The sequence below is a fragment of the Xiphophorus maculatus genome, chromosome 14, assembly GCF_002775205.1.
Source record: "Xiphophorus maculatus strain JP 163 A chromosome 14, X_maculatus-5.0-male, whole genome shotgun sequence".
NCBI lineage: Eukaryota > Metazoa > Chordata > Actinopteri > Cyprinodontiformes > Poeciliidae > Xiphophorus > Xiphophorus maculatus.
Window position 1 is genome coordinate 25696854 of NC_036456.1, and position 26316 is coordinate 25723169.

At 37.4% G+C, this 26316-nt stretch overlaps 2 protein-coding genes across 2 annotated transcripts; both read right to left on the reverse strand.

Moving 5' to 3' along the window:
- Positions 1–1881: 1881 nt before the first annotated feature.
- On the reverse strand, positions 1882–10121 carry LOC111610907 (mucin-2-like). Its single transcript, XM_023345979.1, has 11 exons — positions 9019–10121; positions 8749–8936; positions 8388–8525; positions 6874–7012; positions 6592–6772; positions 5300–5441; positions 4960–5097; positions 4329–4387; positions 3233–4228; positions 3052–3128; positions 1882–2798 (listed from the first exon to the last, which is right to left on the reverse strand). Exons 1-11 carry the CDS (start codon positions 9136–9138, stop codon positions 2718–2720), a joined length of 2259 nt encoding a protein of 752 aa, XP_023201747.1. The 5' UTR covers positions 9139–10121; the 3' UTR covers positions 1882–2717.
- A 1364-nt stretch (positions 10122–11485) lies between these two features.
- LOC111610791 lies at positions 11486–20862 on the reverse strand. The gene is made up of 10 exons (XM_023345719.1): positions 20736–20862; positions 20472–20659; positions 18076–18213; positions 17259–17400; positions 16342–16519; positions 15717–15858; positions 14589–14726; positions 13805–13854; positions 13496–13572; positions 11486–12006 (listed from the first exon to the last, which is right to left on the reverse strand). Exons 1-10 carry the CDS (start codon positions 20850–20852, stop codon positions 11914–11916), a joined length of 1263 nt encoding a protein of 420 aa, XP_023201487.1. The 5' UTR covers positions 20853–20862; the 3' UTR covers positions 11486–11913.
- Between the last annotated feature and the right edge of the window lie 5454 nt (positions 20863–26316).

The window sequence follows — 26316 nt, forward strand, 5'->3', positions numbered from 1 at the left end:
AAACATATAAAATTATCAGAGAAGCAAGTTGCATGGATCAGTGTAAACAGAGAGATGGCAGGAGATGAGCAGGGAATGAAGTAAACAAATTATCTAACTGATACACAGTAAATACAAAACAACGATGAACCAAAGTGAGGTAAAAACAAAACAGTTATTAGAGGAGATTGATCCAATTTAAGTAAGAGTAAAACAAACAGAAAACAAAAAACAGCATAAAAAACAAGTGATCAAAATGTAAATACAAAAACCCAAATAATCCAGGATCCTGATAAACCTGCCATCTTCCTGGACGGTATGATGAAAGAAGATTTCATGTCGTTTATACTTTTGAATATTGTCTAAAAATATGCACAGAAAACCTCCAGACATCTGAAAATTGTTTACAGGGATAAATAAAACTTACTGAGGTCCAATTCTGTTGGATTTTGTTCATTTATACAAGTTTAGGGTAAAATTAAAGAGAAAGGTCTTTTCACAAATGGATGTTGACATGGATAAAAACATGAAGCAACAGATATGATCAAGTTCCAGGCACATTCAAATAAGTTATTTTAAAAAACTGGTTCGACAAGGGAAAGCACAGTACAACATTTGTTTTTTGGGGTTTTTTTTTTTTTTTTTGCTGATGTCACAAAACAGGAAGAAGCCTGTTTTGTGTGCCTCACATCAGGTGGCCTGAAAACTGCATGTCTCTAGGTTTAAAAGAAAAAAGAGTAAAAAAATAAACCAAGAAATAAACTAAAAGAAATGAACTAGTATGTAACACCTTAGTAAAAATAATGAACTCAGAGAAATTAAATAAACCTGGCAAATAAAACCCAAAACAGCCATAAATCATGACAGCTGTTGTGTCTGCATGTTAAATTAATGATGAATTAACATGTTTACATTTTATATAACAGCAACATGCCGGACTCAGCCTTCCAGATCACCGGTCTTCAGTTATTCAGAGTGGACCGCGACCAAGGATGGGGAAAAGCACTGGGAGGAGGACTGGAAGGAGGACTGGGAGGAGGACTGGGAGGAGGACTGGGAGGAGGACTCATGGAGGATCATGAAGGTCTCCACCCAGCTGCTCCCCTCAGGCAAGAGGCTGAGGAGCATCCAGAGCAAAACCACCAGGCTGAGGAGCCGTTTCTACCCTTCAGACTGCTGGACTCAAGCTGCGTCTAATTCATCTTCATCTCATAAATTATTTACACACATCTTTTTAATATACATATCCATAAATTACTTTACTATTCATTTATTTATTTTTATTTGTGTATTAAATGTATTAATCTGGGACCAGAGTTCAAATTTTTTTTTTTTTTTACCCCTCCAGGGAGTCTTTTGTGGGCTCTAGTGTCCCTTATATGACAGTAGGCTGACAGGAAACAGAGGGGGGAAGACATGCGGCAAATGTCGTCGGGTCCGGGAGTCGAACCCGCGACGGCCGCGTCGAGGACTCAAGGCCTCCAAATACGGGTGGCGCTAACCCCTACGCCACCACGGCATGCCCAGAGTTCAAATTTCGTACCAGAAACAAGCAAAGGTGGTTTGACCATAAAAAAATCCTTGAATATATTAGCTTGGAACAAGTTCAGCCCAAAATACAAATGTTAAACAACTTCAAGTCTTGAGTATCTGTGTCCGAGATGCCAGGCTGCTTTTAGGAGACACCCTTCGCCGTAACACATTAAATCTTACAGACTATAAATATTATTTAAAAATATTGAGGCTGCACTGTAAAACCTTATATCATATCTACATTTAAAACTAATACATAATGTAATTTCCTAAATAATGAAGCCATAAGCATGACGCTCTCCGTCTTTCCCATTCGGTCCACTTGATGACGAAAACGACAAAACAAAAAAAAGGACTGGATCCTCTTAATATAGTTGAATGGTTTACTTCAGATATAATAATAAAAACGGTACAAAGGTGACCTTTCCACGAAAAATAAAGAGAAACAAGAAAATTTAAAAGGAAAGAGAGTGAGGTCAAAAAACTGTGTGGCTCCAATCCAACTGCCCAACTGACTCTGGCTATAGCCACACCCTGAAATCCTTAATTCCAATTAGATATGCAAATTTTCAAGACTTTAGTGTATCCAAATATAGTAAATTACTATGCAATAGATCAAACTAGTTATCATTTTTATCCAAATAAACAAATTATAATAAGAAATATGAACATAACTTATCCTAAAGTCTGAATGAACAAAAACTGAATTTAAGCTTCTACACATAACATTCCTGTTTTTCAACTCATAATGATCTATTATATCAGATTCCTATTAAATAATGACAGAGATTTTTATCTGCTTGACCTGAAACCATAGTGACTGTCACAGAGTAGATTATTTACAAATCTCTAAACATTTCTAGTTGGTTTACAGTTTATTGCATTTGTCCTTTTCAGCTCCACTGTCGCCATCTAGTGGAGCAACAGAGCAACTGTTACCATTGATGCTTCACAGAAAGATTTCTACTTCATAATCTCAGTTTGTACTTTTTTTGTTGGAGATTTTTGTATCAAGATTTTTCTTTTCTAAAACATATTTTCTACATAAACTAATCTAACATGCAATGACAAATGTTTATTTTGCAAAAAAAATATAAATTCCTAAAGAAATGTGGAAATACAAAAACAGAGAAAAGGAACAAAATGACTTGAAACTTCAGAGAACGTTGTATCGTTATATCCAGGTATTAAATACATGATTGGCCTTAGCGACTTGTTGCCACGACCCTGAGAAGACGAACAATCATTGTTGGTGGCAGTCCTCGTCTGACCAGTTCATCTTTAATCTGCAGAGGAACACACAAGGCTCAGTTCAGATAAAATCAGTGGCACTTTATGAATTGATCTCAATTTGTGTTTGTGTCAATCTGAACTACACTAAGTTGTTTTAATAAGTTATGATTTGATTCTGCTCAAATTAAAAACAAGACATTTTAAAATCACCTTAGCAAGAAACAAAACAGGCAGCAGAATAAACATCATCAGGTAAATGATTCAAATTAGATCATGATGAGCTTTAGAGTTCATGAAGTTACTGACCTGTTTCACAATGGTCTCATGATCATTTTCCAGTGACAAACTGGTGGAGATCTTGCCATTCAGAGCCACAACATAATCTAGAAGGAAAGAGATATTTTTATTCAGAACAGAAAATGAAAACCAGTTTTATTTCTACTTTCAGCATTATGGTGGACAAAACATGAACTTTAGCCAGACTTACACGGCCCTGAAGCAGGTGTTGAATTTGTAGGTGGGGGTGTTGCTTTAGCTGTAATCGTAGTTGGGGGTTTTGTTGTTGTAGTTGGATCCTGGGTTGTTGTAGTAGGTGTTGGGGTAGTTGTAGTTGGGAGTTGGGTTGTAGTAGTTGGGAGTTGGGTTGTCATAGTTGGGAGTTGGGTTGTAGTAGTTGGGGATTGGGTTGTAGTAGTTGGGGATTGGGTTGTAGTAGTTGGTGATTGGGTAGTTGTAGTTGGTGATTGGGTAGTTGTAGTTGGGGATTGGGTTGTAGTAGTTGGTGATTGGGTAGTTGTAGTTGGGGATTGGGTTGTAGTAGTTGGTGATTGGGTAGTTGTAGTTGGGGATTGGGTAGTTGTAGTTGGGGATTGGGTTGTAGTAGTTGGGGATTGGGTAGTTGTAGTTGGGGATTGGGTTGTAGTAGTTGGGGATTCGGTTGTAGTAGTTGGGGATTCGGTTGTTGTAGTTGGGGATTCGGTTGTAGTAGTTGGTGATTGGGTAGTTGTAGTTGGGGATTGGGTAGTTGTAGTTGGGGATTTGGTTGTAGTAGTTGGGGATTGGGTAGTTGTAGTTGGTGATTGGGTAGTTGTAGTTGGTGATTGGGTAGTTGTAGTTGGTGATTGGGTAGTTGTAGTTGGGGATTGGGTAGTTGTAGTTGGGGATTGGGTTGTAGTAGTTGGGGATTGGGTAGTTGTAGTTGGGGATTGGGTTGTAGTAGTTGGGGATTCGGTTGTAGTAGTTGGGGATTCGGTTGTTGTAGTTGGGGATTCGGTTGTAGTAGTTGGTGATTGGGTAGTTGTAGTTGGGGATTGGGTTGTAGTAGTTGGGGATTGGGTTGTAGTAGTTGGGGATTCGGTTGTAGTAGTTGGGGATTGGGTAGTTGTAGTTGGTGATTGGGTAGTTGTAGTTGGTGATTGGGTAGTTGTAGTTGGTGATTGGGTAGTTGTAGTTGCTATAGGTATAGCTACAGTTGCTGATGGACCTAAGAAGAGAAAAGTATTTATTAATAGAAATACCATCAGTAGAGAAAATAACTGGTTCAATTAAACAATAAGGAAAAACCCAAGAATTATTCAACTCACTGTTTCCAACGGTTACAATGACACAGCGAAGCTCAGACTGATACCGAGAACTGGAGACACTGTGGAAGTATATTCAAATGCAAATATGTTATTAATTCACTGTAAAAAATAAAACTAGGTTTCAATGTCATAAATAAAAGTACTCCATAGATATATAAACTATAGAAATATAAACTATTTACATATAAACAATTGATATCAATGCTTAATTAATGAATTGTTTATATAATGTTTTGTTGTTTTTTGTGCCCTAGGGCCTTGTAATAATTAATCCGCTGTTTAAAAGTTACATATAGTGTGGACACTGTCCATCGTCTTTCCTTCTCTGGATAATATTTTTCACAATTTGCACTGAAGAAATCCCGCCTAGCATGAAACCTCTTTAAAGAAAATCTTATTAGGTTGTTCTAACAACTGGAAGCTGATTATTGCATCAAATTGGATTTAAGAAATTATTTAGGTCTCAAACATTTTAATTTCTGTGACTGGATGATTTAGCATTTTATACTTTTATATATCATCTTCATGCTATCAATGAGCATTGAAAAGTTAAAGTCTCTTAATAAAATGTTTCTGAACAGTTTTTTGTACATTTCAGAATAGTGTGATGTTTGTCAGACTAGATACTGACGTTGCCTGGACAATAAAACAGATGGGGTGACTTTCTCCATCTTCGGCCACAGATGGTTTCCACGTCAGAGTGAAGCTTCCTGATCCCAATGAACTCTTAGTTACGTTGTGCGGCCCGCTGTACAGGAGCTCAGTTGATCTTTAACAAACAGGAAATACAGAGAGCAGTTAGAAATATTTTTCCAAAGTTTCCAGCAGCTGTTTTTCTTGATGTCATAATCTAAACATGTTGACAGACATCTGACTCAGGCATGAAAACTTATCTCGACAAGAGATCAGATCAGATTCCTGATTGGAAGGTGTGACGTACTTACAGCTAAAACCATTTTACTCTTACTTACGTGGCTTGAGTTGCCTGTGAGCTGATGGTGATCACCAGTATCTGACTGGCTGGTGTGTAGAGCTGAGCTCTGTTGTTTGGAGTTGGACTCAGGAATCTGGGCAGATATTGACCTTCTGTGCAGGACGGTGCTGCAGCATCCACTGCAACAATAAAGGGAAACCACAAACTCAGCCATGCTGGAGGAAATACTGACTCATCTGTTTATATAATAGTCCACCATCTAAATTTATTAGTTCAGATCATAAACGTCTTGTAAATGTCTTGTAAAGAGCCTCAGGATGATATTTGCTGTGATTTGACACTGAATTAATTCTACCCTGTGTTTAAAGTTACATATTTCAGGTAAAAAATGAGTAAAGGTTTAGTTGTATTTCTGTACACAAAGGTTAGAAGTGTGACAGCAGCGTTTCCATTACAAATGTGCGCAAAACTTTTGTCAAATGTCGATAAAACACAGTAACAAATCATAGTTACTATAAATGACTTTTAGTACGTTGTTACTTTTAGCTACAGCTTATAGTAACAATTTATAGCTGTTACTATAAGTTGTAGTAACAACTTAAAGATTATACCATAAATTGTTGCTACAAGTTGTAACTATGACGTATAGTAACAACGTAGAATTGCTATAGTTGTCACTATATAGTAACATCAGGTTGTAATTTATAGTAATTTATACTAACAAGTTCTAGTATCTGCTATAATAGTTACTATAACTTGTTACTATAGCTTATAGTTGCTACTATAAGCTATAGTAACAACCATAAGTTGTCACTATAAACTGTTGCAACTTATAGTGACAAATAATATAAGTTATTTATAGTAACTGCTACATTAGTTACTATAAATAATCTATAGTTGCTACTACGCATTATAGCTACAACTTAGAATTATTATAGATGTCACTATATAGTAACAACTATAAGTTTAAGTTATACGAACAACTTATAGTAGCAACTATAGTCGTTACTATAAGTTGTTACTATGTGTTATAGTAACAACTTCTAGTAAAATCTTTCAGTTGTAACAATGTATTATAACAACTTAAAGTAGCAACTATAAGTTGTTACTTTTTCACATTACAGAGGTCAAACAAGTGATGAAAAAAGTCATAATTATGAGTTGTGACGGGGTCGATTAGAACTATCTGCATCTACAACTGTAAGTTGTTACTCATAGTTGTAACAACCAGATGTTACTACTGGCAGATGGGACTACCAAATACACAAATTTTAATATTTCTGAAAATCCACCTCGTCACAAAAACAAGTTAGTGATATAAGTTTTTACCTTTTAAAACGAACTGGATGGGTATTGTGCTGATGGCATCACTGTTTGTTCTCTGCACCTGAGAACCACTGGTTTGGGTCAGAGTGATGTTCTGCAGGGGAAAGTCCTCCATCACCATCTGGACCACATATGAACCTTGGCTGCTGCTTGCAGATGAGCTGAACGATAAAGTACAGGAGGACTGCAAGAAGAAAAAAGGAAACGGTCAAAATAAACTAAATCTTTTGTGCCAAATAACATTTAGCCCCATAATATGACATGAGTTCAGCTGTTGATGCTTACAGGTGAGATGCTGAGGTCAGATGGAGTCGTGCAGGTGACACACTCTGACAAGGCAAGGGAGGCAAATCTGCATCTAACATCGTCTCCATCGGGGTCAAAGGCCAACATGCTTATGTTTCTCTGACAGTTTATAGGAACTCTGTGATAGAAAGGACATGCAGACATAACCTTCGTTCTTTCCATCACCTTTCTGTTGGATTTCTTTCAAAATAAATGCCACTAGTGGCAAAAAAAAAGTGAAGTTCATGCTATGTTAGGACAGGAGACGAGATGTTTCCATCACAGAAATTATGGTGCATAGAATCACATGTCTAAGGATAAACTATGTTACAGAGAGTAAACCCAATAAAAACATGCTTTATCTATGGCATTGTTCATTAAAATGGCACATTTCTGATTAATTAAAATTAAATACGACAGGTACTCTTAATGGTATTGTATTAGCGATTAGGTAATTCATTCACCAAGTACTTTTACTTTTAATACTTAAGTATTTTTAAAAGCCAGTACTTTTTTACTTTTACTCAAGTAAAAATGTTAATGTGCTACTTTTACTTTACTAGAATACATTTTTGTCTGTGTATTTGTACTTTAACTTAAGTACATTTTTTGAGTACTTTCTACACCACTGGCTACTACTGGCCACGCCCCCAAATCAACGTTTACACTGATGTGCAATTATACAAGCGTAAATCTCTGAAAAGCAGAAGTGGAGTCTCCTGCACAGCCAACAAGAATGTAGCAAGTGGTTTCTGGATGGTAAGTCAACAACAAAACACTGCTCTTTTCCAGCAGCCATTGTACAGCGATAAAATCAGCTGACCAACTCTTCTGGAGCTCTGCTGCGGTTGCTAGATGTCGGTCAATGTTTGTGACGTTTGAAACAGTTCATTTTCCAGGCACCAAAAAACTTAAATTTACTTCTGAAAAAACCATCTGGGTAGTTTTAATTAAGCACTTTGGCTGTTACATGCTAAATATGAATTTGATATAGTAAATCCACTTTAACCTCCTGAGACCCGGGCTTTTGTTTGATGTGCATTTTTTATGTCTCCTTACTATTTGGGATTAGTATGACCTAATTTTAGTTGAAATTCAATTTTAGCTTTCTATGTGCTCTTGAACTATGTCAAAACCAATGCCCTCATATGAGGACAATGGGTCTGTTTTTGCATATACATTTCTCCTTGTCATTTGGGATCATAAGGACCCAATTGGCCTAAAAATGAAATTTCAGCTTTCTACAATAAGTGGTTTTCTCAAAACCCAATGTCCTCAGACGAGGACATTGGGTCTATCTGTGTGACGATAAGACCATTCAATCAATGTTATTATTTACATCTGTGTTTACAAAAATGTAATGTCCTCATATGAGGATGCAGGGTCTCAGGAGGTTAAATCTTATTTAATCTCTACACAACACAGAGCAGATATGACAGGGGATTTGACTGTAGGGCATAAAGGACAGAAAGACAAAGAAATAAATAAAAACATCTAGAATGTAGCAGAATTACCTCAGAGCTGGGAGGATGGTTGTCTGCGGTGATGTGTTGGCTTTGCTGATGTCAGATCGGATCCTTAGTTCAACATTAGTCACAGCTTTCCAGTTTATGATATTCTGTATGTTACTTAGCCAGTTTCCACTTGCAAATCTACAATGAAAGTAGAGATAATTTACAACAGTCTGATGCATTTTGCTGTTTTATGCCTTTAATTAGAGGAATCCAACAGATTCCTCAAGATTTTTTCAAGATTTTTTCCAGATATCTTGTGATTAGCCGAGCCACTGATATTTTAGAGTAGGCGCGTTAGATATAATATTTCCTCAGGAATATTGGAAGATTATAATTCAGTAAAGTGTCCAGAAGGACTTACTGAAGTGTAAGTGGAGAGTTGCTTGTCAGCTGTCGAGACGTCACTGCTTCTCTCTGGCACCATTCACCAATAATTTCATCAACTTTGGTTAAACCAAGGATCTGGGTCTCAGTCCCACAGTTTCCAGTGCAAGACCAAGTGTCAGTGTATATGCATTGGTCATAGCTCACTTTGTAGTGAAGCTCAACCTGCAGATTTAAAGTGAAAAGGCGGTAAGTACAATCAAATGATAAAAGAGTAGATTTGAGAATCCCCAAAGATTTAACTTACAGAAGTAGATCCGTTTAGGTAAGCCTCCTTTGGGTCGTAGGTCATCATGACGCCATAGAAATGTGCAGCGTATGAATGGCTGACCAGCAGCAGCAGCAGCAGAACCACAGAGAGGAACATGATGACTGTGAAAGTGTCTCCACACAAAGTCTGAGTTTGTTAGAAACCAGGAGGATTGATGGTTTGGCAGCATGTGATCCGCGCCCTCTCACTGTTTACTGTCCCGGAAATGAAAATGTTTGTCTGTGGCTTTACACAGAAACCTGGCATGAGGAACATTTATTTGACTGAAAGATGATGATCAGAGATAAAGTGAGTGAAGTGAAAACAAGGATGTGCACTAAGTATTATTTATGAATGTATGTATATCTGTGAGCAGCCATCTTCTTTATCAATGCCCGGTTGTGGCTTAACTTTCTTGTAGACGTTGTCAGTGTGTGACAAAGATTTATAGTCACCAGTATTTCCTGTGGTTGTGTCTCCACCAGTCATAATTACACATCTTCTCATCTCATTACCTTCACTTAACATCAACCACTTTGTCTCTTCTGCTCAAACAATAAAGAACTCAGCATCTCAGTGCATAATAACGTCTTTTGTTTGAAAGATTACCGTGTCTGTAGCTATCAGGTGTAACTGTATGCAGGAACAAAGCTGCAGTCTTTGCAAATAGTTGGCAGAAACAGGAGAAAACCACTGAGTAACTGGAATGATTCACACGAGGAACAAGGAAGAAATTCCCTGTCAAGACTCCAGCAACTCTTGAAATTCACGAAAACAACTTTAATAGCAGAACAAAGCATTTCAGTCCCACTGTCACAAAGACACTTCAAAACCCAAAGAAAAGGAGAAATCTACCAAAATATCTTGATTATCATTTTGTAAATGGTTTTTAAATGTGACTTAGAGAGTTTAAATCACAATTTTAGAGAAAACATGTTGGTGGAACTGATTCAAATGTTTATTTCGTTTGCAGATTGTTTATGCTAAAAATAAAACCCAACATATAAAATATTCATCTCGTGTGCTTAGCTTTTAATATGAAACATAAAGCTGTTTTTGCTCATTCATAATCATGGAAAAGTGTTTTACAGGACAACAAAAATAAAATAAAGTAAAAGGATAAAGAAAAACATGTTAAAAAGCATAAAGAGAAACCAATTAATCAATTAATCAGATTATTTTCATTCAAAAATTGGCGAAAACAAAAATAAAACAGAAAATTAAAAGTCTTGTCCGATTGGATTAGTAAAAATTAAATATTGTATCTCATTAAATGACAAAACATAACTTCCTCACAAGCAAACAATCCACTTAACATTTAATCTGACTAATTTTATTATTCATATACTTACCTTCTAATTGTTTTTCACTAATCTGTTGTGAGCTTATCAGTTTGTGAAACAACAGATAAGATCAAATTTTAGAGTCGATGCCCTGAAGAAAAAAAAAGAAAAAACTGCTCCAACCAGATTCAGTTCTGGATGCTACTTCCTGTTTAAAGATCAAATCTCTGAAACGGGCTTTGATCAGAATATGTGGACTGGGCAGAACCGCTGAAGGTGTTTTCCACTGTTTGATTGACAACTGAGCAGGAAACGTCACCGCCATCGTCAGCCACGCTTTTAATATTTTATTGTTTTCTGGCATCACCCACATTGAAATTTTTGATTTCTTAGACTGACAATGAAGTATTAATGTAGTTTTTAGACGCAGGGCGAATGTTTCATTTTTTTAAAGTATTTAGTCAATTGCAGAAAGTCAATATTTACTCAACTACACTGTAAAACACTGGAAGGTGGTTTAACTTAGGAATTTAAATCCACCTGCTGCTTTGAAAATGCAACTTAAGTCAACAAGAAAATAGTTTGGGTTTTAACTCAGAGATTAAAGTTCATAAAGTTGATTTAATAACAAGAGACAAGTTGCCTAAACATTGTTTTTAAGGTTAATTAATTTTGAATTGTGTTTTTACTTAATGCTGAAATTTAAACCAATTATTTTTACAACATGCAGGACAAAACCTGCACTCAGCTGGTTAAAGAGCCACATTTTTCTACTATTTTACTCACAATATCAAGTTATAATAACTACTCAGAATAATTTTAATTCTTGCTTCAAATTGCCTGAATAAAATTTCTGATATAATTAATTTTCTTAAACATCAAAATGAATTCAGCTCAGAAACATTTATCGTGAACAGGACATTAAAATAAACATTTGTCTTAATAAAACACCAGAGTCAGATCAATGTAGCGCACTTCCACCTCAGGATACAAAAACAAGCCGCTAAGCATTCTGGGAAATAGTTCTCACTCCTGTTTTTTCTTCTTTCAGTTTTTTTAAGTGCTAACCTAAAAACTCCACTTTATTCAACTTTTGGAGGTTTGACAAAATTAATAAAAAGTTAACAAAACTTATATTATTGTAAGTTTATCTTTCACAAACTCACATTTAGGTTGAAAATCTAAAACAATTTTATTTGACTTTAAGATAGTAGATAGTAGACACAACTAAATGCGGCTCAAATGTTTTACAGTGCATTTAAGATATTAAGCTGAATAAAAATCCCAGAGATACAAATGCTACACATGAACACAGAGGAGTAATCCCTCTGTAAATATCCGCTTTAATAAAAACGTGATGCCAAATATTGACCTTATTTACATTGGTTTACCTTATATTGATAACCTATAATAATAATTTGTGAAAGTTTCCCTATTTTATAAAAAAAAACTATTGACACAAACTAAATTTACTGAAAACAACCATAACTCCCTGAAGTATTTAGAATATACAAGAATTAAAAACAGATTAAATCATATTTAAACAGATTAAATCATATTTAATCTGCTTTTAATCAGATTAAATCAGATTCATTCTAATATTTGGCCACTAGGGGGCAGCTGTTTTATTAGCTGGACCGAATCTGCGCAGGCGAACCTTTATGTCTGCAGGCAGCCCTCCTGCAACCAGTTTACCTTTAATCTGCAGAAGAAAACATGAAATCTGTGTTAGATACAGTCATTTAAAATCTTCTCATTAAAAGTGGAAAAAAGTCAAGTGTTTAATTTAACTATCACAACACAATATTTTAATAAAATAAAGATTTATAGAGAAGAGGAACTTTATATTATTGTAGATATGAAACATAAAATCTAGCAATCTAGTTTTCTAGTTTTTAAAATCTCATTTAAAAACTCTACAACCTATATATTAAATGTTGATAGTTTTTCTATTATCTTTGGATTTTTTGTGTTTTTCTCAGCAACAAGATCTGGATCAGTCATTCTTTACAAACTTTTGCTTTATTTGGTGAAGTTTACTAAAATAAATTGTGTAAAAGCCACTGAATGTTTGTGGTTCTGTTTAGTATGAAATTTTAGTTCTTCCATATTTAAGAGACTTTATTTTGTGTCTTTTTTGAAAAGCAGTGACATTTTTTTTAACTGCATCAACCTCCAAACTGGAGCTGGAGAAACAAGTTAGAGTTGCAATCGAGGGCCAAAAACTTGGACACCTCTGCTTTATTTATTTATTTATTGCAAACAGATAAATAGTAAAAACAGGGGAAAAAATCATAATAAAACAGATTATTATGCGCATTGACATGCAATTTTACATCATTTGTTCGAAAAGAAGCAGACAGAAGATTTCATGACTTCCTGCTGTCATGGAAGAAATTACTTTAGCAAGAGTCTGGATGAGAGGAAATAAGGAATTTATTAAAACCTTGCAAGGTGAGAACAGCAATACAGAGTCGTAGGAATCTGTCAAGTCTGCTCTGACCAACAGTGGATCTGGTTTCCTTTTATAGGTGGTCAGAGAAGAGAGACTTGATTGGACTATAGGTGTGAATCCCTGATTGTGATGTACCAGAGATTCTGTGGAGACCAACACAGATAGTCTGGCCATTTGTCTATTGTTAAGGAAAGGAGGTTGATCTTTCATGCTAACGGGTTCAGATAAGTCCTGATTTGGGGAAGTAACACTTAGATCGTCTCCAGAGTCAAGCAGCTCCTGCTGTTATATGACACTGTGGAGGTCTATGTGAAAGCAGCTTGACCAAAATCATGATAAGATCATGCAGACACATGATCTCACAAAAGGGGTGAATTTATAAAATGCAAATTATAAAATGTTCCATTGCACTGCCCGTCTTTTATTCATTACAAACATTTAAGTTTCCCCTCACCAGATAAACTCTTAAATTATTCCCTCATTTAAACCTCACATTCTCATCCTACAATGTACAATTATTAATGCATTTTTTAATAACAAAAATAGGCCCATCCTATACACCACATTTTCTTTTTGAACAATTTTTAAGCTGGTTTATATTTGTATGAATTGCGTGGAAGTTGATTGTTTCTTACTTTAAAGATTAATTTAAGTTATGAAATGACATTCGGGATAAATTAGTTTGAATTAAACTCAATTTGTGATGATTTGGGTTAAAAACCAGGACATCACTTACCGCTTTCTCGATTTCGTCTTGTTTGTCTTTCAGTGACACCGTAGTGGAGATCTTCAGCTTCACAACCGTAAGACGAGCTGAAAGAACTAGAGATAAACATGGTGTAAAGAACTACTTCCTGTTACCTTCACTCCTGTTTCCGTCTTACTACTTACATTTAGTAAGTAGTAAGACTTACATGTTGTGGGAGGAGGACTTGTAGTTGTCAAAGGGACAGTCATTGCAACAACAGTTGAAGCTGATAGAAATATCATAAGTTTATGAAATAAAGTTTTAAAAAAGTAAGAATAAATCAATTAACTCCCTCACCTTTTCCAACCGTCACAATAACACACCGAAGCTCAGACTGGTAGATCGAACTGGAGACACAGTGGAGATAATTCAGTGCAAGAAGACATTTAATGTGTTAAATACAGAGTTGGGTAGCAACTAGTTACATTTACTTGAGAAACTTTTTTGGGGAAAAAATGTACTTTTAGGATAATTTTTAGTAAATACTTTTACTTTAGTAACTTAATTATCAAGTATTTCTACTCTCATTTGAGGATGTTAACGGTGGAGCATCGTGTAATGCGACCTGTATCCGATCTTTCCATGATGTCTCAACAGCACAGATCGATTCTTGCGTATCCGGTACGTATCCGATTCTAACGCGACCGAACGTCACTGATACTCGACAAACGTCACTATTCTGCGTCCTGATACGAGCAAGCGGAAAGAAAAACAACAACTATGACGGACTTTAAAGAGGATTAAGTTGTTAATATGCTGCTCCGGTCAGACAACAACTTCAAATATGTAAGTTATGCTCCACCGTTAGCATCCATGTTTACATCTGCAAACACTGAGCACTTCTTCTTCTTTATGACGGTTGGCAGAACGCTGAGAACGCAGACGCTATTGCGCCCTCTACTGCGCATGCGGGACACTTTCAGGTCGTTTGCCGTTCACACTGGAGATCACATTCAGGTCGCATTGGAAGTGTGAACGGTCATGACCTCTGACATTTACATATTTTATACTCTGACAGTGTTGGACATTTTTCATAAACTGTCATATTTATTATCATCACTATGAATGTGCAAATACTGACCTTGCTTGGACGATGAAACAGATGGGGTGGCTCTGTCCATCTTCACGTAAAGATGGCGTCCACTTCAGGGTGAAGTTCCCCGGTCCTGACGAACTCTTGACCACGTTGTACGGCCCGCTGAACAGGACCCCACTGATGCTTTATCGATTATAAATACAGGTTTACTATGTGATGTTTACACTGCAAAAACACAAAATCTTACCGACTGTTTTTAGTCTGGGCTTTTATCTTATTACACTTGAAATAAGCAATAAGTATAGGAGCTTGATTTAAGTAAATAATTCCTTAATACTGATGAAAAAGTGCAGGTTCTATTGGCAGATAAATTTACTTATAACAACCTTGCTTGGACAATAAAACAGATGGTGGCACAGTTGCCTTGCAGTAAGAAGGTCCTGGGTTCGATTCCCAGCTCGGGGTCTTTCTGCAGAGAGTTTGCATGTTCTCCCTGTGCATGGTGGGTTCTCTCCGGGTTCTCCGGCTTCCTCCCACAGTCCAAAAGCATGACTGTCAGATTAATTGGTCTCTCTAAATTCTCCCTAGGTGTGAGTGTGTGTGTGGTTGGGGGGGGGGGGGGGCTGTGCATGGTTGTTTGTCCTGTATGTCTCTGCGTTGCCCTGGGACAGACTGGTGACCTGTCCTACCCCACCTCTCGCCCGAAACGTTCACTGGAAATAGGCACCAGCCGACCCAACTAGAGACAAGGGTGTTAGAAAATGGATGGATAAATGGATGAAGACATTGGACACCCCTGGCATAGCGTGTCATGAATGCTCAGGCTATTCATCAACGGATTTTCTGTAACTGAGAGTAGTTAGCACATTTAGCAACGAGTACATAAGGATGATTGACAGCGCTATCCTCTTGGCACTGATTGGTTGTTTTTGGTCGTTAGTGGTGCATTTCTTCAGACAGCAACAGCAGCTCAAGGAGGAGGTTGAGGAGATTGATGTTTTCACAGATTATTTGTCTCCTAACAAATATGGTAATATAAAACATTTCGTATAAAATAAAAGTAACAAACTGCAGCTTTAAGCCAAATGTTACCAAACACAACCTGATTTAAATAAAGCACCTGCTCTATTTATCATACTGGATTCATTGTTTGTGTGTTTTGCGTTTCCTTACTTAGACTGAGCTGCTTCTGCCCTGATTTTGATCTCCAGAGTCTGACTGACGGGGCTGTAGAACCGAGCTCCATGTTCTGGAGTTGGAAACACAAATCTGGGCAGATAAACGCCGTCTGTGCAGGACAGAGCAGCAGAACCCACTGGAACACAGCAAGAGAGAAACAACCTCAGTCTGAACTGAAAATATTAATGCAGAACTGTTTGTGTGTAAATTATGTCTACGGCACAAATTATCCTGCAGAAACGTGTTTAGAAGATGAAACTTCCTGTGATAATGTATTACATCACAGTACATCAGCATATTAGCACAATTATTTATTTCAGTAATCCCATTCAACAAGTGAAACTCCTGTTTCTACTCAATTCATTACACAATGTTAGATATTTAAAATGTTTATGTCTTTTACTGTGATGAGTAAAGTTGAAATAATATAAATTAGGATCAATGAAAAAGGAAATTTAATGCAGGTCGGACGTACGGATGGTTAATTTTATCTCCTTTTAAACTTTAATTTGTCAGATTCCCAGCTGCGCTGCTGAACACAATCAACACAACTAAACACCTGAAATTATTTGCTCCTTGTTGTTGTTACTATGGTAACCAGGTGATCAGTTGACTGTACCTTGAAAAGCAAACTGGACAGGAATCTTGCTGATTGGATTGTTGGTAGTTTTCACCTCCTGTGACCCGTTAGTCTGAGTCAGAGTGATGGATTGTCGGGGGAAATCCTCCATCACCATCTGGACGGCGTACCAGCCTTCATCACTGCTGGAAGTTGCCCTGAATGACAGGATGCAGGTCTGCAAAATCAGAAAAATTTAAATAATCCTAAGGGAAGCTGCCAGATTAGTACACTGCATTTTGTATTTAAATAAATCTTACGGCAGGTTGACAAAAACGCCTCAAGTTTGACACTTTGAATACAGACGATGCTGCATTCTCACCAAGCGCGTTTCGCGTCTCTGGTTTACATTCAAAGTCCATGTGGAGGCGCGTCAGATGCATCAGCATCGCTCTAGCCGTTGTTTTCCTTTGCCTGCTATTTGTAGGATGCCTTGGATGCACTTGACGTGTCAAACGCTCAAAATCTTGCCACGCTAGACATGTGAAACGCGTCGTGACGGGCCCTCGACGCTCCTCCACATAAGCTTTGCATGTATAGCAAACGCGCCTGACGCTCAAAATGCGTTTGGTGTGAATGCACCATTAGTATTCTAAGCATTTTAGCAGTGAATATCACCACAAACTTATTCTAGGGACAAAGTAATTCCCACCAAAAGTGAAATAGCTGAAGACAAAGACGTAGCTATTTTACATTTTTGAAGAGGCTTGCCATGTAAGTGAAAAATCTGCCAAAGTCGCTTAAACTGGCTCTGCTAAATATAGAATTCTTACCAGCAAAAGGACTTTTACTATTATGCTCATATTATTGTAATTTTTTTGTTAAATATTGATCATATATATCATATTATATATGATATATATCATGTAGCATTTTGAACTGAATGTGTTGTAGAAATAAATCTCCTTGTTACTTACAGGTGAGAGGCTGAGAACAACTGGAGGCGTGCAGGGCGAGTCGCACTCTGATGAGGAAAGTTTGGCATATCTGCATTTAACCTTGTCTCCATCGGGGTCAAAGGCCAACAGGCTAATATTTCTCTGACAGTTTGAAGGAACGCTGAGGGAGAAAAGATACATTCATTACTGTGGAACACGGCTGTATTCACTTCTTGTTGTCCCATTATTAATGTTTTGCTCTTTTTCCCTGATTAATCTTATAATTTATACATTTTTAAAATTCCTTATTGGTGCCTATAAATTGAGGCATTTTTCCTCCTTTGATGATATATATATATTAATTGCTAGAATACAAAAATATTTAATAATAGTAATAGTAATTAATTTGATTCAATTTGATCCAAATGGGAAGTCTGGATTGTAGCACTGTTGTCCAGCTGTAATAATTAATAATATGAGTTACAGCAACATTTAATTTCCCTCTGGGATCAATAAAATACTTTAAATTTCAATATGAAGGTTTCAGATTCCAGCCTAATTAAAAATAACATCTAATTAAAATCTCTTTACTGAAACTTCTGCTCACAATTGTTTCACAGTCAAGTCTTGCAAGATCACTTAAAACTTAAAATTAAAAGCAGTTTATTTTTTCCAAAAAGCTATTCAAATGAAAACATCTGATTTTACTCCTTGTAACTCACAAAATATTCGTCCAATGTCCAGCCTGCTGCCGACAGATAACTCATCTAAATATGGATTTCACTAATTATATCCAAGTTTATAATTTTCTTTTCATGAATTTCATAACTTGTGATCCAGATGGCAGCAGAATCACCTCAGAGCTGGAAAGATGGTGGTTTGTGGTGATGAGTTGGGTTTGTTGGTGTCGGACCGGGTCCTCAGTTCAACACCAGTCACTGCTCTCCAGGTTACAATGGCATGACAATTATCTAACCAATTTCCACCAGTAAACCTGGATTGGACAATCAGAAAAGGTTTTCAGACGGAGTCAAAAACGTCTCTTATAATTTCAGATCTGTCTCAATAAATAACCGAACTTTCCAGTCAATGATGAAACACGCGATAAAGAAAGTTTGTAATGTTATAATTTACTAACTACTTTTTTTTTTTCATTTTAAAATATAGACATTTATTTTACAGCAGAGTACAAGATACATGATGTGGTACATTAGTGGAGAAACACAAAATAAACAAACAAACAAAAAACAAGGAGAATATTGTGTATTAATGAATGAAGATTAATAACTGTGTGTGTGTGTATGTGTGCGTGGGTGTGTGTGTGTGTGTGTGTGTGTGTGCGTGGGGGTGTGTAAGTAGTAATGGTGATCTGAATGACATTATCAATGTGTGGAGCAATTGGAAAAAAAACAATTGCTCCACACTATTATTATTATAATAAAAAATAATAATTCTAAATCAATTAATTATCTGAGAGAGGCATATAGACATACATTGGATCATTTAATAGATTTTATAAATTATTTCCACTAGGGGGAGTTTGTTGTATTGTATACAGGAACTACATGGGATGAGAAAGGAAGAATAATGCAGAAAAAAGGGAAAAGCAGAGAAAAACAATGATTATAGTACATAAGTTATGTTGTTTATAGTATAAAAGAGCTTCTGAGTTTCTACACCATGTTCCAAATTATTATGCAAGTGATATTTTCTCAGGTTTTCTTAAATGATCAGTGCAAATGATGGTCAGTATAATTTTCAAGTCATGAACTATTACAGTATAAATCAAATTTTACTGAACAAAGCTCCCCATGAGAACAGTATTTCTTTCAAAAATTAAAAACTCAAAATGCAAAATGTTCCACATTATTATGCACAGCAGATTTTCTAAACATTTTATGGATTATAAAGAACTGCAAACCATCATTCTTTGAATGTGCAGCATTAAATGGTCACATGAACTAAAATCAAAAGCTATTTCAATCAAAAACATTTTAACAGACAGAGTTACATGTTAACATGGGACCTTCTTTGATATCACAGCACAATTCTTGATCCATTGAACTTGTGAGTTTGTGGAAAGTTTCTGCTTGAATTTCTTTGCAGGATGTTAGAAAACCTTCCCAGAGCTGCTGGTTTGATATGAACTGCATTCAGATCTTCTGCTTGAGGAAACTCCAAAGGTTCTCAATAGGGTTGAGGTCAGAGGTCAGAGGAGGATGGTGACCACACCATGAGTTTCTCCCCTTTTATGCCCATAGCAGCCAATGACACAGTGGTATTCCTTGCAGCATGAGATGGTGCCTAGTCATGCATGAAGATGATTTTACTACAGAAGGTACGGCTCTTCTTTTGGAACCATGAAAGAAAGTGATCAGTCAGAAAGTCCAGATACTTTGCTGAGGTCATTTTCACACCTTCAGGGTCTCTGAAGGGGCCGACCAATGATTCTCTCCCCATGATTTTGCCCCAAAGCATGACTCCACCACCTCCTTGCTGACGGCCATCCACCACTGCGTCCATCTGGACCATCCAGGGTTGCACATCAGTCATCAGTGAACAAGTCTGTTTGAAAATTAATCTTCATGTACGGCTGGGCCCACTGCGACCGGTTCTGCTTGTGAGCTCTGGTTAGGGGCTGAATAGTAGCTTCATGCACCGCAAGCCTCTGGAGGATCCTCCACCTTGAGGTTCCAGAGGCACCAGCAGCTTCAAATAACTGTTTGCTGCTTTCTAAGGGCATTTTAACAGCTGCTCTCTTAGTCCGATGAATGTGTCTAACAGAACCTTCCTCATTCTGCCTTTATCTGTACAAACCCATCTTTGTTCTGAATCAGCCACAAATCTCTTCACAGTACGATAACGTTTCAGTTTTCATTAAATATCTTATGTGTTCATACCTTGTCATCCGGCTCTACACTATCTGATGATTTTTGTCAGCAGTGATTCTTTCTCTTTCCCATATTGCTTGAAACCTGTGGCCTGCTTAATAATGTGGAACATCCTTCTTCAGTAGATTTCCTTTAATTGAGCTCACCAGACAAACTAATCTACCAGCTCTGAAATTAATTATAGTAATTGAAAGAGCCCTGACACACAATACCATCTATAAATTTAATAGCACAACAAAAAAATTAATCTTTATGACACTTAGATCTGATTTACATAATAATTTGGGACACGGTGTAATTTTGCTCACATTGATGATTTAAACAGCCAAATGTTGCATTAGACATTTAAATGTGGACTCACGCAAGCTGAAATGGAGAGTTGTTGGGAAGCCGCCGAGTTGTGATTTTTTCACTCTGACACCAAGAACCACTCACTTCCTCAATCTTGGTATTTACAAGAATCGTACTTTCAACACCACAGTTTTGAAATGTGCAGCCAAATGTACCATCTTGGCAAGAATCAAAGTTAAACTTTACGCGAAGAATCACCTGTTGGTTTTTAAGAAGTGAGATCAAGTTTTAAAACACTTAAAAACAGAGAAATGTATAAATAATTTGTACTTACGGAGATGGATCCGTCTGAGTTAGTTTCTGCTGGGTAGTAAGTCATCATAGTGCCACGATAATGAGTGGATTGAGCATCGCTGACCAGCAGCAGCAGCAGCAACGCAGAGAGCAACATGTTGCAGCAATCTGACTCTACAGGAAAACTGAGCTGCTGGAGATCAGGAGGGTTTATACTCCCACAGGAAGCCTCTCCTCTCAGTTTCTACTGACGTCTACTGAGTTTTAACATGGATGTGGGCCAAATATTCACATTCAACATGATTATCATGCAGGAAAACAAAAAGAGAAAAACAAACCGATGCCATACTGAAAAATCAAGAAATGCAGGAAGTAAACTGAAGTCAATTTGCATATTTCTATTTAACTGCTTCTTTTAAAACATCAATGAGGCTTTATTGTAACGGCTCCATTTAATCTTCACTCTTTCCGCTTGGATCCAGATAATTTAACTCACTATTTTCACTTCATCATTGATTCTAGCAGCTGTTTAGTTTGTTTTTGTGTTTTGTTTTGGGCTTTTTATAACTAACTGCAACATCGAGTAGGAAAAAAGAATCCCTGGCCAAGCAGGTGGAGCCCTAATGTTGTAAATTTGAATAATGTTTGAATGTTTGCAACGTTATGAAAGAAGAGCCTTTTGTATGGCTGAGTCTAAAAATATGTGATTATTTTTTACGTTTATATTTGAGAAATTTATGCAGCTCTAAATTACTTGTTTGAGACCATCATGTGAAAGATAAACTAAAATTATTTTGTAATAAACGTATAAATTCATCACTGTTTTTTTTTTTTCCAAACACTGAAATTGATTGAGTTAGATACCTGCGTTCAGGGTAAGAACACCTGAGCACAGGTAAATGATTATGAGATAAATCTGTTTTCCTTCAACAGCACCTCAATTCTGACAATTTAATAACTTTAAAGTTACTTTGAAATATAAATATGTTCAGCTTCAAATATATGTAAAGTTAAATATTTTTGTTTTACATCCACATCTGAGTTATCAGGTTTCATGCAAATATGTGGAGGTGAGGCCGTTTCACAGGGAACCATAAAAACCGTCTTGTGTTTGCCACTGACTATGTTTGATGCATTTATTTTTGTCCTATTCAAAGTTTGCCTCTGCTCTGATGTTGATTTGCATCGTTGTTAGCAACAGCAAACAGCTGCCACCTGTAGCCATGCTAACTAGCCTTAGCATAGAGCAATGGGAGGAAGAGGTGGAGCGGCACACAAACTGGATTTACAGCATCAAGATCTGCTGGTTGTTTCTAGTTAGAACTGGGAGAAAATGGAGGAGCAAAAGTTTTTATTTGTCTCGTGTTATACTTTAACAACATGGTGACAATTTCAACAAATTAGCAAAAGAAAAAAATATGTAAAAGTTACATACTGAACCTTCATCTATATATTCATTGTGATTATTTTTGTTCAGTAGAGAAAATTATTTCTCAAATATTGTGCAAATAAGTGCAGCAGTACTTTAAAATAACGTTACCCAGGTAAAAATAAATAGTACGGTGTAGTAAAAAATACTCCTAAAAGTACATTTTGTCCAAGTTACTCAAGTACAAAAGTAATTAGTTTCTGCCCGCCTGTTTCTGCTGAGCCTTTAGTGTTTGTGAAAACATTATAAACTTTAGGGAAAATAAAACTAGACAAACAAACAACATGTTCATGTATTTGCAGTATCAACATAAACATTTGAAAAGTATTTTTGCTCCATTGAAATGTCTCTGGAAGGTCAAGGTGGCGACTGATGACGTCTTGTCCCGAGTTATAACTGTAAGGAGCCACATTAGCCATTTTATAGGTTTACTGCCACCTGCTGGCAAACATGTGTCAGTGCATAACAGATGACTAACCATTTTCTTCTGAGGGTTTTTTATCGTTAAAAAGAAAAACAAACAAATAAAAAAGGAAAATCTATACTATTGATACAGAAAGCAGATAAAACCTCTGTCGGTTTAGTGGTCCTGTAATCAAATCACAAAGAGTTAAAGGTTGAAATAATTTTACCAAAACTGCAGAGCAGTTCAGTAAAAATGATCAAAGCAAATGCCAAATGAAGTCAAGTTAATTTCTTGGAAAGAATTATGCACTGAAGGCGACCCGTGTTTTTATCATGCCTTAAATTTATTCTAAATTAGACAAAAAAACGACTAAAACACAACAAATGTCACATCTATGCTTCTCAGCTCTAGAGAAAAACCTGGCAGATGTGCAGAATTATTGAAACACATTTAGTATTTAGGTCCAAGGTATTTTTTCAGTTCATGTCTTTCTTTATTTATTATTAATATTTAGTAAATAAAATCAACAGAGTGACTATTGAAAACACCAGACCAGATAATTAATCTGGTTTATAACACCTTCAGACTGATATGCAGATTGTTTCTCATCTCTAGGACTTTATTGGTGCATCTTTCTTCAAAATGACTGAAAACACATTTTATTTTAATGAACATGATTGATTTTTATGTTAAAACCTTTCAAAACTACAACAGAGTTTTAGGGCCATGCTAAAAAAATGATAAATAAAATTAAGACGAAATTATATATATTCATAATATTACAACTTTATTCTCATAATACTATGACTTTGTCATACATTTGTTTTTTATCCTCATCATAATTTAGCTTTATTTTTTTATTAGCATGGCCCTCATACTCCTTTGTACAAAATGAAAACATATTCTAAAAATAAGTTCAGCAAAAAAAAAACTAATTATGTTTCTTACAGGTTTTAAAAATGAGAAGCACTTTCTCCGTTCAAACCCAGTAGACGACAAAAAATATTTCTTTACAGAGATCCAAGAATTACTTAAAAGTGAGAGAATATTCGAGGAAAAAAATCATTAGCAGATTGTTAAAGCCGATGAGTTAAAATATATTAAATTGTAACTATATTGTTGAAGCCGCTGAAGTTCGGGTTTAATGTCAGTAACAGGTTCTGAAATGTCCAGATAAAGTGGTTCCGTGTCCAGCGCTTTTCCACAAATGGTTCATTCTCAAAGTTGGCCACCAGGGGGCGCCTGCTGCGTTGTTACCACTGACCCGTCGCTCAGCAGGCGCACAGTTATGAATGGCGGAAATCCTCGGTTCGTTATCAGTTCTTCTTTTATCTGGAAAAGAAAAATTCAGCTTTTAGTAAGGATGCGATCATAACTGGACCAAAGATAAAATATATTTAGAATCTGGGTTAATCCACTGGATGCGAGTACAAAACCGGTGCAGCGGATTTAAAATAAATTAAAGCTGCAAGCAGCCTCGGGCGGCCCTCGCAGCAAGCGCCGCTCCGGCCTATTGGCCACCGCGGGGGTTCCGGCCACCGCAGAAGCTCTCGCGCGTTTTCCAGAGTCGCAGCCCGCTCCCCACCGCAGAAGCTCTGCCGCAGTTTCCAGCATCGCCGCCCACTAGCCGCCGCAGAATCTGTCGCGCATTTTCCCCACCCGTCCACCGGGCGACAGGCGTGAATGCGTTCGGCGGCGCTCCCCGACGACTGTCGAAAAATCTGGCGCAGATCGGTCTATGCGTCGAGGAGATACAGCCCATGTATTAACTTAGGGGGCGCAGTGGAGTCAAATTACATCTCAAACCCGTTGGGCTCTTTAGAGGTGAACAAAGGTCATACCTATCCAGTTTGGCGCCAATCGGATGATCTATGCGTGAATAAGAGCCAAACGTATGCATATGGCGAGGGACTGATATTCGCCATTTTGCCACGCCCACACGGTTCAGCCAGCAGCGAGCATTGACAGAGTTTATCATCCGAATCATCTTGATTAGGTCAAGAGAGCCATAAACGGAGCTTTCCAAGTAAAAAAATAGCACTTCCTGTTCCGAGGGGGCGGGGCCTAAGTGATGTCATCATTTGACCATTGGATATTATTGGACACTCGATTATGATCAATCACTGAACGTTTGGTGTCTCTGTGAGTTTTTGTGTTAGAATTACTAATTATTTAATTTTTTCCTCCATTACAACATTGAACTTTCATTCCGTAGGGCAATGCTGCCCTCTGGTGTCGAATTACTGAAATAATGAAACTATTTCAGTGGGCAGCAGAGGGCAGCATTGCCCTACAAACAACGAACATGGACTGTTTATTATGTAATTACACAGAAGATCTGTCTAATTCATTCTGAGGGGGCGGGGCTTAGATGACGTCATAATATGATGACATAGCATTGTCAGGCATCACACCAGGATGAGTCAGGCCAAGTTTGGTGCAGCTCGGTCGAAATATGTGGAATCTAGAAGCAAACGTATGGCATCGGCCTTACAGGTCACTTCGCCACGCCGCCACAGCCAGCTGCTTCATCGCAGCCAGTCAGGGCTTGAATCCTCAACACACCAACATGTCTTCTGTCTCTGGACACAGTTTAATATTGATTATGTCAAAGGGCTAAGATAGCGACCGTTCACAGTAAAACATGACACTTCCTGTTCTCAGGGGGCGTGGCCTAAGTGATGTCATCATTTGACCACAGGGTATTTTTGGACACCTAATGATGATCAATAATTTAAAGTTTGGCATCTCTGTGAGTTTCTGTGCAGGATATATAAGAGTTTCGTGTTTCATGGCGAGTAGGTGAACTTTGACCCCTGGTAACCCCCTTCAGCAAGCTCATACAGTCACCAATTTGATAACTTTAAATCAGACATGCCTTATGATCAGACTGACCGAGTTTGAAGCCGATCAATCGAAATCCCTAGGAGGAGTTCGATCAAATGCAAAGGCTGTAAACGTCAAAATCGAGGTCAAATGAACTTCAATCTAAAATGGCCGACTTCCTGTTGGGTTTAGAGCATGGCTCTAAGAGACTTTTTTGTACGTCCCGACAAGATACACATGTGTACCAAGTTTCGTAATTCTAGGTTTAAGCATGGCTTGGGGCTGTTCATTTAAAATACTCTAGGGGTCGCTATAGAAAAATTAGGCCACGCCCACCAAATATCGCTATGGATTCCTGTTCGGGGATGGATAAGGATCCATCCTAGTGAGTTTGGAGCAGCTCACCCCGAAACTGTGGAATTCAGAGCCAAACGAAATTCGATGGCGTTCGCAACGCCGCCACGCCCACCTGCTTCATCGCAGCCGGTCGGGGTTGGAATCCACAACACACCAACATGTCTTCTGTCTCTGGACACAGTTTCATGTTGATTAGGTCAAAGGGCTAAGATAGCGACCGTTCACAGTAAAACATGACACTTCCTGTTCTCAGGGGGCGTGGCCTACATAAAAAAAAAATTTCACTGCAGGGTATTTTAGGACACCCGATGCCGATCAATCACTGAAAGTTTGGTCCCTCTATGTGTTTTTGTATATGAAATATAAGAGGTTTTTGTTTCATGGCGTGTAGGTGAACTTTGACCCCTGGTAACCCCCCTTCAACATGCTCCAAAACTCACCAATTTGATAACTTTAAATCAGACATGCCTTATGATCAGACTGACCGAGTTTGAAGCCGATCAATCGAAATCCCTAGGAGGAGTTCGATCAAATACGAAGGCTGTAAACGTCAAACTCGAGGTAAAAAATGGACCTTCAATACAAAATGGCCGACTTCCTGTG